At 38.8% G+C, this 17,823-nt stretch overlaps 2 protein-coding genes across 2 annotated transcripts; both read right to left on the reverse strand.

Moving 5' to 3' along the window:
* Positions 1 to 1,957: 1,957 nt before the first annotated feature.
* Positions 1,958 to 5,585, reverse strand: rdh1 (retinol dehydrogenase 1). The gene is made up of 5 exons (XM_039683366.2): positions 5,411 to 5,585; positions 4,321 to 4,642; positions 3,048 to 3,306; positions 2,674 to 2,837; positions 1,958 to 2,325 (listed from the first exon to the last, which is right to left on the reverse strand). The coding sequence occupies exons 1-5, from the start codon at positions 5,411 to 5,413 to the stop codon at positions 2,093 to 2,095; spliced, it is 981 nt and encodes a 326-aa protein (XP_039539300.1). The 5' UTR covers positions 5,414 to 5,585; the 3' UTR covers positions 1,958 to 2,092.
* A 1,689-nt stretch (positions 5,586 to 7,274) lies between these two features.
* Positions 7,275 to 11,915, reverse strand: dhrs9 (dehydrogenase/reductase 9). The gene is made up of 5 exons (XM_039683365.2): positions 11,759 to 11,915; positions 10,331 to 10,645; positions 9,027 to 9,285; positions 7,701 to 7,864; positions 7,275 to 7,624 (listed from the first exon to the last, which is right to left on the reverse strand). The coding sequence occupies exons 2-5, from the start codon at positions 10,641 to 10,643 to the stop codon at positions 7,404 to 7,406; spliced, it is 957 nt and encodes a 318-aa protein (XP_039539299.1). The 5' UTR covers positions 10,644 to 10,645; positions 11,759 to 11,915; the 3' UTR covers positions 7,275 to 7,403.
* Positions 11,916 to 17,823: the final 5,908 nt, after the last annotated feature.

Consider the following 17,823-nt stretch of genomic DNA (forward strand, 5'->3'; position numbering starts at 1 on the left):
GATAAAAAAAAGTTTCCTTATAAAATTATTTTCCATAATATAATGGGTTACCAAATACATCAGGGTGAGTAAATAATGGCAGAAATGATACTCTAAATACTGTGATTCAGAGAATGGGACTCTCATTAAAGAAAGTCTGTAAAATATCATAATGCAGTGACATATTCTGCTGTAAACACATCATAATAGAGGAAGATGACGACTTCTGTTTTATATATTTAAACAATACTTGAAATTGCCCAGTTTATATGCAAGGGTTAGGATTATGTGCTGGAGATCATCTGATGTCCCATCAGCGCTTCAAGGGCTTTTCATATTTACTTTCCTATCTGACAAGTCAATGGGCAGTTAAGTCAGATTTAAGTGATTTTGTATATCAATGACATTAAAAAAAGAATATCACGAATGTATTCATCTTAATAAAGCCCATTTCTGATGAGAAAAAGAACTGGAAACAAATTAATGCTGCTGTGAAAAAAATCAAATAAATTTGTTTTGTTTGTTTTTAACAAATGTGAAGAATCTTTATATACAACATGCACAACATATTCACGCCTCATGAATAGCATAATTACCAGACATTGCAAATAAACATGACTTAGGCAATTATGCTATGAGGCTAACGATATGTATATACTGTATACTGTAGCTATGTGAGTTACATATGGCTACACTTCTTGTTCATTGCTGATTTTTTTTCTTCTAAAGTTTCTTATAGATAAATATATTTTATCCAAATGCAAGAATACTACTGATTCTATATGTTCTATTGTACATTCTATATTCTATAGTCTTGTATAATGAATAGTAATGCAAGACTAGTAGTCTTACATGTCACTGTTTAAAACACAGAGCGTTCATCCTTTGCTGGACATAAACAGTGCAGTCAATGCTGTTGTTTACATCCGAGTGCCTCCATAATGGCCGCTCATCCGGGTTACCGACCAGTCCAGAGCGTGACGTCAGTGAAAACCCTCCACCAAAATCTCAAAGTTCCGGAGAATCACCCGTTTGAACCATAGACTCTGGAAGAGGTTTGAACAAATGCCGAACAGAGGAGAGTCTGCTGGCAAAACAACATGACAATTTGCCTTGGCTTTTTGGAGAAGGCCGGAAAGTGTCAAAGTAATGCAAGTAGCCAACTCCGCGCTACAGTCTGCAGCGAGGGATATCGTAATGGGGAGATGGTGGCGTTTGTATTACTTAATGGGTGAGTAGATATTTTATTGAACAGATAAATTGCTGTATGTAGCTCTCTAACAGAGTTATAGGGTAACAGAGTATAGGGTCACATCCGCAGTCACACAGAACCGAAGCACAACCAAAACAATCTTCTTCCACAAAAATCATGCAGTTTTGTTTTCGTTTTAACCGCTAGTCTACTCTAGAGGGACAAAAGTTACATAATGTGCTTCCTTTAATTAACTAATTTTCTCTGATTGTCTTCAGCTAATAGGCTATTATGAGTTGAGCAACTAGTGTAGACAAGTGATACTGGTTACTTAAAACTTAATAAATAAATCTTCAAAAAATGTGTAGAAGGAATGAGTTTGGGAGTGTTTTGTGTAAAATTGGAAGAAAGAATTTTTTGAAGTCAGTAGGTCTGCTGAAAGAAAGGTTTGAGATCTATGTTTTTAAAAAATAAATAAAGCCTCATCTTAAACACTTTTACATTTTGGAGACTCCTTAATTTCAATTAGTCCTTTCATGCACGTTCTACCCATCCATGCTCCACCAATATGCTCACCTCTTCTATATGCTTTTTGATTAAAACAAATTAAATACAAGTTATAACAAGATTGAAGTGTAGCAAGAGTGTAACTGATTATTGAATATATATATATGGCAGGGATTCTTTCGGCTGTTGACTGTTTAGTTGCACTCAAAAGTGGAGGTAGATGAACGTGAGCTTGGGGTTTAAGCAGGCGAAGTCTTATTTATGGAATATGCCACAATGTATAAAATTCATGTTTATTTGATTGCATTTGTTGCATACAGCAACCACAGTTTCAAAGACAAAAACACTTCGTTGAATATGATTTAAATTTACAACCAAGATGCTTGTCTTGATCTATTGAGTGTAGTGGCCTGTTCAGTGATCCTCTGGAACGGTGCTCTTTGGAGTAGGCAGTAGAAAGTTCATGAAGACGTCTGCTACACAAGTAGGCAGGTATGACAGGGGAATCCAGAGAAACTTGGCGTCCCAGCCGGCGGCGTAGCGTGTTCGGGGATAACGTGCTGAAAGAGCGTGCTGCATGCATGACGTCACTTTGGAAAGGTCACTACTGGCCACAATCCTCATGGAAAAAGCCTGCGCCTTTAAATCTGGAGGACAAGATTGAGAGAAATGCAAAAAAGCAAAGCATCATCACATGAGAATCTTCCCCAAAACGTTTCCATCTATCAAAGATGGCGGATTAACTCATTAGGCTACATCAACAAATTTGGATCAATATAATTAAACAATGGATGTTTTACCCAATGTTTGTGAACTGTGGTGTTAACTTAGCAACATGCTAATGCTAAAAAAAGTTGTGAGTCACGTTTTTTGTTGGATGAGCACAGCTTGTGTGAATGTTTGCGTGAACTATTCCTTATAACTATGCATCATGATATACATGTTGACGTCGTATAAAGAACCATATTGAATGAAATCCCATCTGAAGCACTCACAGTCCTGCAGGTATGAGTCTCCGTAGGCTCTCCTGACCTCTGCTGGCAGGTTATTCCACCGTTTCTTCAGATCATCTTCAATGAGGCTCAGATCTGTTACTTGTGTTTTAAAGAAGCCTGGTTCGATGATACTTACCTTCACTCCAAAGTGCATCATCTCCCTCCTGAAAACAGCGAGATAGGGAGAAAAAAAAAGATTTTAGATGCAAATCTCAATGAAGTTGAAATAAAGGTCAAAAAGTCAAAGTATTTCAAGGTTAACTTCAGAAAGACTTTCTTATGGTGACTAAATGTCAAGTCAAATCTACTGTGGAAATTTATTGTGATTTTTAACGGTAAAAGACTAAAAATAAGTAAAATAATTGTAGACATACCTCAAGCTATCAGAGAACGCCTCCACACCCCATTTAGAGGGACAATATCCTCCTCCGACGAGTGAGAGTCTGCCCAGTATGCTGGCCACGTTCACCACCCGACCCCGGGCCTTCTTCAGCAGAGGAAGAAAGTTCAGCGTCACCTCAATAAGGCCGATGAGGTTCACGTCCAGAACCTTCTTAAAGTCCTCCAGCTGCATCCAATCTGTGGGGCCGATGGGGATCGAGATGCCAGCGTTGTTGACTAAACCCCACAGACCTGACACAAGAAAGTTATTTTTTAAAATCTAGTTTTGAGTATAATTTTTATTTTTCATTGTTAATCTCAATCTGACATAGGCCTACTTTGTATTAGCCTACACTCTAGGGATATCTCTTTAACCTGTAAACGTTCAATAAGACTAAGTAACAAAGGAGTAGTGTACATACCACAAAAATTAAAGGAGTAGTTCACTTTTAAAAAACTTTTGTTGATAATTTACTCACCCCCATGTCATCCAAGATGTCCATGTCTTTCTTTCTTCAGTCGAAAAGAAATTAAGGTTTTAGATGAAAACGTTCCAGGATTTTTCTCCATCATATAATACACTTTAGTGGTAACCAAACGGTTCAAGGTCCAAATGAGAGTTTCAGTGCAGCTTCAAAGGGCTTTAAATGACACCAGTCTTATCTATCGAAACGATCGGTCATTTCAAAGCACAAATGCTTTCCTTGCTCGACTCTCCTGTTCAAACTCGTTCATCAAAATGAACAAATCTTTTTTCGAGTCATTTAAGTTCATTCGACGAACGAAATGAATGAAATGACTTGAAAAAAGATTTGTTCATTTTGATTAACGAGTTCGAACAGGAGAGTCACAAACAAACTCTCATTTTTACCTTGAACCGTTTGGACCCCATTGAAGTCCATTATATGGAGAAAATCCTGGAATTTTTTCAAAAACCTTAATTTATTTTAGACTGAAGAAAGAAAGACATGGACGTCTTGGATGACATGGGGGTGAGTAAATTATCAGCAAAAGTTTTTTAAAAGTGAACTACTCCTTTAAGCTCAGTAAAGTGTGCAAATGTCAGGTGCATTACAGGAAAGTGTGTCTTTCTATGATAGGCTAATAAACGATGTAGCAGATGCTCCTCCAGGTCAACTAAAAGCTCTTGTCCAAGAGATTTACGAGTCGGTCTGAGGGCTGTGTGGTCGTCAGAGTGCCTGTATCTCGGCTTTATCTATAGCAGTGCTTGACTCGAGCTGGCACTCTCTATCCTCCGACTCTCACCTCTCTCCCCGGTCTCCGTGCGCACGCGCTCCACGGCGCGCTTGATGCTCGCGCTGTCGGTAACATTGAGCAGAAGCGTGTTGAGTCTGGGGGAGGCCATCGCGCGCAGGCGGGAGGCACCAGGTTCGGTGAGACACGCGGCGATTACTCGAAACCCCCGCTGGTCGAGCTGCCGCGCCACGAGGTTCCCGAAGCCGCTATCGCAGCCCGTCACCAGGACGTGTTTCTCGTGGATGCCGGTGATGCGACCGGAGTCTCTGAAGAACCACCAGACCGCGGCGAAGAGCCCGACAGCGGCCAGGGAAAGCCAGCAGAAGCACACCTGCAGGGGAGATGATGGAGAAACCTGTTCTGAATACTATTTCTGAATACGTTTATGAGGATTTTCAAAGTAATGTCTGTAACTTTGTACTGATTTTCATTTTGTTTGATAGGCAACATTTTTACGAATTAGAAAGGATTACACTTTGTAGCGTACAAAAATACTGCACTGAGAAATACTGAATCTAGCCAATAATAATATATTTTTAAAGCAAAACATAACAAGAAAAAAAATACATACACTAGAGAGAGACTAGGTATAGTTCACCCAAAATGGAAAATGTGTCATCAGTTAGGCTACCCTCATGTTGTTCAAAACCTGTTTTTGAGTTTCTTTCTTTTGTTGAACATGAAAATCATGAAGTCAGTGGGTGTTAACTGTTTGATTACATTCTTTAACATTTTTTTTTTTTTGTGTGTGTGTGTGTGTGTTCAACAGAAGAAAAGAAAATATTACAGATTTGGAACAACTTAAAGGTGAGTGAGTGATGGGTGGCCTATCCCTTTAAGAATGAATTGACACTGAAATTGACGCACTTTTTTTTAGAAACACCAATAATCGAAACTGTTTAAAATGCTAAATAAAAACGTGTAATTACAGACAAATCATTCAAAAGGCCAATAGGTGGCGTTCCAACCATGTTTTTTTCTGCCAATCATTTATTGCAAAAATCATAACTGAAATATTCATTAACAAATCATGCACACATTCTGCTATATGATATAAAGACACAAGTTGCGTGATTGTGCTCAGAATAGACTGACGTACCATGACTAGTGCAGTCGTCAATGTTTCTTCATGAAAACTCGTAGATCTTTTGTTTCGGCAGTCCTGTCCTGATCCGACGAGCTGAAGGGCGCGCACTGACTGCAGGGTCAAAGGTCTCTCTTGAACATGAACGTCTAACTCTGTAAACGTCACCAAGGTTGTGCAATAAACTCTGGCCTAGTTTAGCTTCTAAACCTTCAAACTTTGATTTGTGTGGCCATGCTCATCACACTTGCACAAAAACAGGTTCAGTATTCCTCAAAATGAAAACAAAAAACAAATGCAAACTCACAATATTATGTAAACCTGCAAGCATGAAATGTTTAATTACACAAATATGCATTTAATCTCACTTTATTAACCAATGTCTTTGCTGCTGACCTTACATAATCATGTCATTGGTTTCTTATTCGCTCAGTTTATTTTGGAGATAATGAGAGGATATCTGCAGTACACTGGGAAAAAGTATAAATGCTGGAAAATTATTTGAAATATTCTTTGTAATCTACCAAATCCTTAATGAAAAAAATCAAAAGACAAGTGTTAGAGGTGTTAAATTTTTATTTACATTAAATGATTTGGTAACACTTAACAATAAGGTTCATTAGTTAACATGTGCTAAGAATGAACAATACTTGTTCAGCATTTATTAATCTTAGTTAATATTAATTCCAACATTTACTAATACGTTATTAAAATCAAAGGTTGTATTAGTTAACATTAGTTAATGCACTGTGAACTAACATGAACACACAATGAACAGCTGTATTTATATTAACTAACATTAACAAAGATCAACAAACACTGTAACTAATGGATTGCTCATCATTAGTTCATGTTAGTTAATGCTTAATATTGCAAAAACTAACATTAGGTATTAAGTAATTATAATATATGAAGAGTTCAGATGCCAAAGCCTCTAAGTGCCATTTGAAATTGTCTTCTAGAATGATCATTTTTATGAAGCTTGTATATTTAAGTTCAGTGATTTCACTTAAATTGCAATGACAACCTATTAATTGTTATTTAAGTGAAATTACTGAACTTAAATATACAAGTTTGATAAAAAATCATCATTAAAGAAGAAAATTTCAAATGGCATTTACAGGCTTTTGCATCTGAACTCTTCATATATTAGTTACGGTAAAGGCCAATTTATACTTCTGCATCGAGGGTACGCCGTAGTGTATGTAGGCGACGCCATCGTGAGAATTTATACTTCTGCGTTCAGGTCTTGGTTGCTCTGCAGTACTGCTCCGAAACGCTAGTTGGCGGCGGAGGGTTTTAATGTTCCACTGTGTTTAGATTCCTCGCGGCTAGGTTACTACAAGCAATGGCGACTGAAAGAGAGCGGATCATGTTGGAGTTGGTGCTTATTGAGGTGATAAAACAGTTAATTTTAGTGAAATTACTAAAACTAAAAGGCAGAAATGAGAGAAGACGTCGGAGGAGATGGTATGCGCGGAAATGCGTAGGAGGAAATGCGATGCTACCAAGCCGACCAATCGCAGATCTTGTGGTCCGTGTGTTCGCGACGTGTAGTTGCATTTTTGAGGAGGTGCGCGTCAGGCTACGGCGTAGGGTACACGGTATGGTAAACGCATTCTCATCCTAGGGCGTCATACAGTGACCCTTTTGAAATTTCGTCTAAATCCAACGCACATGGCACACCTTTAGCGTCAGTATAACACACACAGAGCTTTGTTTGGTTATGGTAGGTTTAGGGTTACACCACTAGGAGGCGCCTTCTGGCCCATATATATCTGCGTCTCATATTGACGCTAAAGGGTGCCATGTGCGTTGGATGTAGACGAAATGTCAAAAGCGTCAGTAAATGACGCCTTGGGATGAGAATGGGCTGGTATGGTACCCGTCTGTGCGTATACCTACTGCGCGCACCCTACGCAGAAGTATAAATTGGGCTTAACTATATATAGTGTAGTGTTACATCATGTCTTAGTATGTTTCATGAGCGTAGCACTGCTGTTTTTGCTTACAGAACTGAAACTTTGGGTTTAATAGAATTTTTTAAGACGAAAGCATCCGAGATGAAGGTCGGCATGTAGGAGAGAGGCAGCCAGAGGAACTTGGCATCCCAGCCCGGAGAATATCTGGTCCGAGGATGGACGGCAGCCACTGCATGCTCCATACAGCTCACCACCTTCATCAGATCTGGATCCAGAATCTTGTCAATCTTGTGAATCACCAGCTTCGCTACAAACACAATTACTAGTTGTAACCTTGTGACCTTTATTTGCTATTTGAAGCTGGTTATTGGATTTGAACTCACTTTTGTCTATGAAATCACTGCCGTATTCTTCCTTCACCTCCTCTGGCAACCTCTTCCATAATCTTTTAATATGAGTCTCAAAGATGCTGGAGTCGGTAACGGCTGTTTTGAAGAATCCAGGTTCAATGCATAAAACCTTCACTCCAAACGGTGCCATGTTCCTCCTGCAGAACAAAATAAAACACCCGCTTAACAGACATGCTTAAAGGAATAGTTCACTTTAAAAAAAACGTAGAAACTCAAATGAAGCTTCGCAACCTCGCAAAGCCTGGAGAAGGGCCTTCTCTTGGCCAATGCTTTGCTGAAGTACAGTCCAATCTTTGTGCTCGTTACCTGCTTGTCACGTGCTACGCGCCCAGTCATGCTATTCTACATCACTCACCAATCAAAAAAAAAAAAAAAAACGGAAATTTGAAACTTGAGGAAATCTCAAAAACAACGTTTTGCAAGCTTGCAAATCTTATTTTTTGATCTTGCAATACTTTCTTTTGTAAGATCTGCAGAACAAGAAAAATATAAAACATTCTCATATGACATTTTAATATGCGTAAAATATAAATACAAAGTGAGTACTACAAAAAGTAATACAAAGTGTGTACACAATAAACAAAAGAGCAATCATCCATAAATAAGGCAAATTGTATAAATTGTACAGTGCTTATATGCCCATTCATATACTGCAGAGATGCATTTACAGTAGCACTACTGCTTTTGAGTGACCAGTAAAATACTGCAAATACCCATATATAGTAAGTTACTGTAAATTTCATTAAAAATACCCACAATGCAGTGCATATTACAGTAGTTAACTGTAAATAATATAAACAGTATTTTACTGGGCTTTTTGCGGTAAGTAACTGTAAAATTACGACAGTCTAACAGTGAACGTTTGCAGAGATATTTAAAAAAAAAATTTACATTTTGCAAGCTTGCAAATCTTACTTTTCGATCTTGCAAAACTTTTTTTTTTTTTGTAAGATTTTGAGTTTTCAAACACTTAGTTTCAACCTTTCAGAACTTTATTTTCACTTTTGAATCATGGCAGGATATTAATCTCATAAACTTCCACTTTAATGGCACTTGACTTGACATATCCTAAAATATGTCATTTGTTTTGTCTCAAGATGCACACCAGTAATCTGTTTTTCCTAAGGCAAGTTTATAAAAGCAACTTAAATGATCTATTTATCATAATTCATTTCAGAATGTTTTATGTTTGGACCTTGCATTCATAACGTATACATTTACACCCACACATTAATGAGAAATGATTTAAATCTGAATACCTCTGATCAGTTTTATTCAGTGGTTATGGGACATACTAACCTTAGACTGTCATTAAAAGCTTCTACTCCATACTTAGTAATGCAGTACGCCCCTCCCATGGTACTAATCCGTCCAAACACACTGGCCACATTGACCACTCTGCCCTTGGCTTTCTTAATGAGAGGTAACACGCTCAAAGTAACGGCAATAACCCCAATCAGATTGGCATTGATCATTGGTTTAAAGTCCTCAATATCCAGCCAGTCATTGGGAGCAGTTGGGAAAGAGACACCAGCGTTGTTGACCACGGCCCACAGACCTACACACACACACACACACACACACACACACACACACACAAATTACAAAATACACCCGTTTTTGTTTTTTTTTTGTTTTTTCATTACAGATTGCTTAATATAAAGCTTTGGTGACAGGAAGTCATGTGAAGAAACTTGACCAACAACTTCATTGAAGAACACTACGAGAAAACAGCGTAAGCAGGATAATATAAACTGTAAAAAATATTGTTGGTTTAACTTAAAAAATGAAGTAACCTGATTGCCTTAAAACTTTAAGTTCATTGAAATTTAAAAAATGAGTTATTATAATGAAGAAGATTGATTTAATAATCAAAAACACAAAATATTATGTTATCTGAACCACATAAATGATCTAAGTTGATTTGACAAAAGAAAAAAACCTTATGATAACAAATCATGATTTTTTTACAGTGTAGATATATCATTACAAGTTTTGCAACAGAACATGAATAATTAATAAAATAAGAAAAAGCATTTCTTTTGAGTAATCCTGATATTTATATTATTATTATTTAAATCATTTTTTTAGGATATTTGTAAAATTCTCATGATCTGTCAATTTAATTTTATAAAGTTTAAACAAAATATAACAAAAATAGGGATATTTAAGTTTATATGTAAAACTAACGTCCTGAGATCGTTCTGGGAACCAAAAATTGTTAGCTGGGATAATATTAGAAATAGACATGTTATGCAACAGAAAATGAATAATTAGTAAAATAAGGAAAAAAACATTTATTTCGACTAATCCTGATATTTATATTATTATTATTTAAACAAATTTTTTTTAGGATATTTGTAAAATTCTCATGATCTGTCAGTTTAATTTTATAAAGTTTAAACAAAAAATAATAAATAACAAAAATAGGGATATATAAGTTTATATGTAAAATCTCTTTGAATGTGGATTCCCCCCCACCCCCCATTTAATCTTACATTATTATGTTGGGTTTTTTTTTCCACAGCTCTCAACAACAAATATTTTTCAAAAGATTTTCAAACTAATAGACAGAAAATCACCATTTCTTTCAGGTGACTTACCCTTCTGTCCCACCAGGGTTTTAATGGTGTCAGTGGCTTTTTTAATGCTGTCATTATCAGTGACATCCAAATGCATTGCAGTAAGTTTTTCGGAGCAGGCCTTCTTCAGCTCAACCTCTCCCTTCTCTGTGTAGCAGCCAGCGATGACACGGAAACCCTTTGTGTCCAGGTGTCTGGCCAGGAGATTCCCAAAACCTGTGTCACAGCCTGTGATATACACAAACTTCTCAGATTTGTTGGGAACTCTTCCCAGTTCTCTGAACCACCGATAGACATAGAGCAAGACTATGAGACCAAAAATGTACAGGAACATGTCTGCAAAAGAAAATATATTTTCCGTAAGAAAAAAGGAATCACATTCATGCAACACCCCAGAAATCAATAACATCAAGATGAGAGAGCTGCATTTGGTCAAAGCTCCACTCATAAAGTACATAGTGAACCATTAGCTGGCTTATTATCAGGTTACACTGTGAAACAGTATGAAGAGCTTGTAAAGACAAATTGCATTATATTATAAAAAAAAAAAAGGAATAATATTTCTACGTTTGTCTGTTTCTTTATCTTTTCATGTTGGAGAATTGTGCAGATTCGTGAACGAATCGTTCTTTTGATTCGGATCTTGTCAACGAATCAGTTGAACGGTTCATACAAGTCGGTTTGAATTCGTTCACGAGTCGTTGAAGTCAACAATTCATTGAAGCGTTTATTTCAAGCAAGTCCGATTTGAAATTAGCCAAGAATTGAGCTCAAAGAAAGTTCAATCATAAAAAAATAAAATAAATTATAAAAGTTTAGCCTACTGCACTGTAACCTGTTGCATAGACAGCATTATAGTTTTTAATCAATGCACATGAAATAGAGTTGGTTTTAATAAATGTCATTTAATTATAAGTTGGAAAAAAAGTTTATTCGAGAGATGTATATTTACTACATTAGTGTTGTTTATTGTAAATACAAAAGATTTAGAATCTAAATGAATCTAGAGGACACATGAAATTAAAAGAAATGGAATTAAAAAATATCTTCTAAGATTTTCTTTTATTTATGTAAGTTCACAGCTTTATTAAAAATATTGATTGAAACGACACATATCGGATATGGGAACCACACGTTTGCGTTCTGACGTAAAAAGAACCGCTCGGGTTGTTTTGAACCTGTTCTGTTTGAAAGAACCGATTCCCTTAAATTTCAAGTTTACTTCACTAAGTAAACGATACTGTATTATTCTCGCAAATAGGCTACTTGGAATGAACAAAAGTATAAGAAACAAAACTAACGTTGTTGCAACATCAACTGGTCCTTATAAGAAAACGCTTGATTCGATAGGCTACTCGAAAATGCCCTGACAGAAATATTTTGCAAACATCATAAAAAACTGGAATTATTCTTGCAAAACAGTCTACAACTCGCCCGTATTCTACTTACCGTGTTCTTATAAGTCAGCTTTCTAAGATAAATGTTTCTAGCCTACTGCCAGCCTAGTGTGGGAATGTGTTTGTTCTCCCTTGCCGCTTGCATCTGTCAACTGTAAACTGAAGTAACGTTAGGCTAGTCTGCTGCTATTATGTAACACACAACCAATACGGAACGTATTGTACCCGCTGGCATGAAGTAACAAAAAAGGGAGTCCACACGGGTTTTTTTTTTTTTTTTTTTTTTTTTTTTTTTTTTAACTCTTGCACTTCTTTTACTGGACTCTTGAGCGCCTCTGGTAGCCTACGTTCTGCTCAAGTTCAACATGTGATCAATCAACTCCAGCAGGGGGCGCTGAATGATCACAGCAGAGTAACTCCAGCAGGGGGCGCTGAATGATCACAGCAGAGTAACACCAGCAGGGGGCGCTGAATTATCACAGCAGAGTTTTCTCTTCAGGCGCACTGGAGTCCCACAATCTCTCTGGAAAGTTTGGAAGCTGGTAAAAAATGTGAATTGCAATGGAAAAATCAGGTAAAACTCCAGAGGTGAATGTCTCTCATTTCTCTCTAATATTTTTTACTTACAGTTTCAAAGCAGCTTGAAACGATGGTGATTAGATGTTTTTTCTTCTTCTAAACTTACAATAGCCTAATGGGCTATATGCACGCATAAGTTCCGCATTTGACGTAAGGATGCTCGTCCATTTGTAGATTAAAGCGGAGGAAAACCGGAGAAAACGGGATTATGGCAGAGTCTTCAATATTTACTGTGCTCCCGTCTGTGAAATGAAACGTACATACATTTAGATGTAATTTTATATATAGTTATGTTTATTTAATATAATTTTAAAAAGAAGCATAAACACAACGAGGGGTGTCTGTTTTATCTGTTTTTGTGACTAACGTTTCATTAGTATAACCATGGAGTATAAAATTCGATATAAATTCTCGGTATTGCATTGGACTCTACGATCGGCGGAAGTTATCGAGCATCCTTAATCCTTCACCGGAAATAACGCCGTGCATAGAGCCCATAGCCACGTCAGTCCCTAGCTATCACTCACACCTGCACCTCATCATCTCACTTCACCTCAGCTCATGGTCCGTCTGGATTAGCCTACAGTGTAAATGTTTAGGCCTATAAGTCAGATAATTGGCATATTTATGAATAATTGATTTATGAATAAATTATTTTAAATAATAAAATACATAAAAAGTACACATTGTCCCTTTAATTTTAGTTGATAACAACACAGTTCCTGAGATCAGTTTCTACAGAATAGTTTCCTGTGTTTAGGATCGTGTAAACAGCGCATTCCCAAACAGAGGAAACCACCTCAGACTTCTTTGAAACTGTTTTACGTGCTATTGTTACCGCTGCAGTCAGAAAAGCTCCAGAACTGCTGGTCACTTCCTATTTGAGGCACATTCAAATGACTCTTTTGGCAGTGGCTGTTATTCAAACAGTGAATTAAGCGGCTCATCCTGAAGAGAGGAGTGCTGCTTAAAAAGCAGTTTCAAGATTACTCAGAAAAGTTGGACATTGGCTACATTCATACAGGACTGAAAACCCCAAAACATCCTGACAGCGGATCAAGTTCTGTGTATGAACAGGTAAATCTCTTTATATGGAAATATAACAAACATCAAGAATTTAACCCTTTTCAGGCCAAGGACCCATTAAGACCACATAAAGAGACGGAGCTGATACATAAAACTGGGTCTTGCATCTAAAACCTGGCTTATTCACACACTGTTACTTCATATAGATACGTAGGCTATTTATGCGGGATAGGGTTGAGTGCCATTCAGGATTGAATTGAGAATGCATATCTTGATGACCAGGATTGATACCTGATGTTCAAATGACAATGAAGAGTTGGAGAGTTGCAAGATGCAACTTTATGGCAGATTATTGCGTAAACAACGACACCAGCTAGTATCAATTTAGCTGTAAAACTGATTAATAAGTAATAAGTGATTTATCACAAAAAAATACCTTTTAGTTATTCACCGCCCGGTCACTGACCTAGACACTTTCCCACAAAGACGAGGCTATACCTGTGATTTTAACAGCATTTAATTTATTTCAGATAGCTATAATGAAACATAGACCGGTAGCCGTTTATGAATATGAAGCCTGTTTTATGGGTTTTCAACCCTTTTGTAAGGCTTTAGCTTGCAAATGGATGCCATGTTTGTTTGCTTGACATGATTTCATGGCAAAAAAAAAACAAAAACAAAAAAAAACATGATTTCATGGCCTGAAATATGCAGCTTTTGCTTGTTAGCATGTTGTGTGATTCATTGGCCACCAGACGTCAATGACGTATCACTTATTGGTATTTCTCTTTATTGGCTGGGTACGAAAATCAAAATTATTGTTTATAATCCTTTATGATATGTTTTCCAGATATTTTACTGTCAGGTTGCCTAGGACAGGAAGAAGCCATCTTTGAAAAATAGTCTCTACCAGTCGATCTACGAACACCGATCCATGTGCGATGAACTGTGCAGAATCTCATATGGTCCGTTGTTTCCGGAAGAAACACAAACACGAACCGTTTTCTTCTCATCAATATGTACATGCAGACTACTGTTCGCGCTCACCATATCACCTTATTCACATCTCACCACCGCACTTGGATCGGCGTTCGTAGATCGACTGGTAGAGGCTATTTTTCAAAGATGGCTTCTTCCTGTATTCGCGCATAGACATATACACTAGACCTCACCTTGGCTACGGCAGTTCATTGGAACGAATGCGTCGATAGAGCCGCCATCTTGAAACAGGGGAGCCCCTCCACTTTAATGCATCAGCGTCAATGTAGTAGACACAGGTCTAACGGAAAAAAAATCACCATAAATCATCATGAATGTGATTTTTCTTGTTTTTTTGGTTTGTTCCAACGGTCAGACATGTATTTATCATTGATTCCAGAAAGAAGTACACAAAAGTCCACCACCATCAATGAATTCGAAGTAAAGGCAGAGATAGCAGCGTTAACTAGCTACTTCCTGTGACAAGACCCCTGTTCCAAGATGGCGGCGGTTTTGACGCATGCTTAGAACCCCAAGGTGAGGTCTAGTGTATATGTCTATGGTATTTGCGAAGTTGACTGTGTGTATAAAATATCTTCTTATTAAACTGTATGGACACTGACAAAGTTCTCAATGCTTCGGTTTGAATGTAGGGACCCTTATTATGCTGTCGTGTTTGTGTGGGGCTATTTTGAGCCGTGTTAGTGGTAATAACAAGCGATTTTTTTATTTGTCATTACTCTATGCCCTATATACTAGCGTTATACTAGCGTTATAGGCTAAACTGTTTTTAGAGATAAAACAATTTACATTCGGCAATCATTAAAACAAACCTCGGATAATGGTTGACTAGGTAACAATGTATAATTAGTCCTTTAGTTGTCCTTTAGTCCGGAGTTGTCCTTTAAATACCTTGGTCTGTTCAATAATAACAGTTTCATGTCTATCCTTTGGTATTGTTCAACCAGTTGAGGTTGATTTAGTAAGTAATTAGAACTGCAATACTTTTAGAGAGTAATCTGTACTGTGAGTACAGATTATCCATGAGGAATGCATGATAAATACACAGGGACTAATGAGTTTAATAGAACACCAGGTGAACGGAATACATAATTAGACAGGGTCAATGACTGGCAGAGGCAAAACAGAACCAAAACACAGCATGTTTTAACTGGATTCAGATAGTGGGGATAAGTATGAGATTTATAATCAGTTATTGATCATTTATGTTTTTGAGATGACATGTCACCAAATGGGTTGAATGACCGCTAGGCTATTAAACTATTATGATTATGATGCATTTATGAATCCAGTCTGAATTAAACTGTAGAGAAGGGGGGGATTATTCAAAATAACTTCTGATTATTATTATAAGTTAACACTGGAACTAAATGGTTATGTTTATGTTTTGTTTCCTATGTGTTTGTTTCTTGCGCTTCAGTTTAGTTTAGCCTTGATTGTTTATTTACTCTCCTTAGCTCCTCCAGGCCTATGATGTTACCCTGAGCCATTGTTCTTGGAGTTTCACTTGTGTCTCCACCTCGTCCTGCATAGATATATACGCTAGACATCACCTTGGGGTTCTAAGCATGCGTCAAAACCGCCGCCATCTTGGAACAGGGGTGTTATCATAGGAAGTAGCTAGTTAATCTCTGCCTTTACTTCGAATTAATTGCTGTGTATGATGTTCACACGAATGAAATCTGAACTAGGAAGAATGTTTTTTTTAAAAAAAATTAAAATTTTTATTTGTTCTTATCAATGATAAATGCATGTCTGACCGTTGGAACGAACCAAAAAAAAAAAAAAACCGAGAAAATCGCATTCATGAGGATTTATGGTGATTTTATTTCCGTTAGACCTGTGTCTACATTGACGCTGATGCATTAAAGTGGAGGGGCTCCCCTGTTCCAAGATGGCGGCTCTATTGACGCTTTCTTTCTAATGAATTGCCGTAGCCAAGGCAATATCTAGTGTATATACTATGCTCGTCATGCTTCAGCTTATTGTCTGGCTCTGCCTTGGCTCCTCCCTCCATTTGTTCTGCCGTTGTATTCCCCCCCTGCTCGTGCGACCCCTCACACAGGTCCTACTCACCCCGCTCTATGCGGGCCTCGATCCCGAGTCCTCGGTGTGGGAATCAGGAATCGCATCTTGAGATCAGAGGAGTGAGGTTTACTCTCACAGTAACTACTAGTTGGCCTCCTAAACCTCACTCCCATCCGGGACGGGTCCACGACACTAATGTAACCCCTCACCCAGGTCCTACTCATCCCTCTTTGTGCAGGCCTCGAACCCGGGTCTCTGCCGTGGGAATCAGGCGCTCTATTTAGGAGGCTAAAGACTGGAGCGTCAGTTGCTAGAGCGCATCTTGAGATCAGAGGAGTGAGGTTTACTCTCACAGTGACTACTAGTTGGCCTCCGTTACACTCACCCCCCTAAACCTCACTCCCATCCGGGTCCACGACACCAATGTAACCCCTCACCCAGGTCCTACTCTCCCCACTCTGTGCAGGCCTCGAACCCGGGTCCCTGCCGTGGGAATCAGGCGCTCTATTTAGGAGGCTAAAAACTGGATCATCAGTTGCTAGAGTGCATCTTGAGATCAGAGGAGTGAGGTTTACTCTCACAGTGACTACTAGTTGGCCTCCGTTACACTCACCCCCTAAACCTCACTCCCATTCGGGTCCAGGACACCAATGTAACCCCTCACCCAGGCCCTACTCATCCCCACTCTGTGCAGGCCTCAAACCCGGGTCCCTGCCGTGGGAATCAGGCGCTCTATTTAGGAGGCTAAAGACTGGAGCATCAGTTGCCAGAGCGCATCTTGAGATCAGAGGAGTGAGGTTTACTCTCACAGTGACTACTAGTTGGCCTCCTAAACCTCACTCCCATCCGGGACGGGTCCACGACACCAATGTAACCCCTCACCCTGGTCCTACTCGTCCCGCTCTGTTTAGGCCTCGAACCCGGGTCCCTGCCGTGGGAATCAGGCGCTCTATTTAGGAGGCTAAAGACTGGAGCGTCAGTTGCTAGAGCGTATCTTGAGATCAGAGGAGTGAGGTTTACTCTTACCGTGACTACTAGTTGGCCTCCGTTACACTCACCCCCTAAACCTCACTCCCATCCGGGTCCACGACACCAATGTAACCCCTCACCCAGGTCCTACTCATCCCGCTCTGTGCAGGCCTCGAACCCGGGTCCCTGCCGTGGGAATCAGGCGCTCTATTTAGGAGGCTAAAGACTGGAGCGTCAGTTGCTAGAGCGCATCTTGAGATCAGAGGAGTGAGGTTTACTCTCACATTGACTACTAGTTAGCCTACACTCATCCCCCTAAACCTCACTCCCATCCGGGTCCATGACACCAATGTAACCCCTCACCCAGGTCCTATTCACCGCACTCTGTGCGGGCCTCAAACCCGGGTCTCTGGCATGGTCGTCAGTCGCTATAGCCCCTCTTGAGATCAGGGAATTGGTCTCCTTTACACTGGCTCCTCCTGTGTTCTGTCCTTCTCCAGCCTGTCCTCCACCGAT

The sequence above is a fragment of the Pimephales promelas genome, chromosome 7, assembly GCF_988280905.1.
Source record: "Pimephales promelas chromosome 7, fPimPro1.hap1.1, whole genome shotgun sequence".
NCBI lineage: Eukaryota > Metazoa > Chordata > Actinopteri > Cypriniformes > Leuciscidae > Pimephales > Pimephales promelas.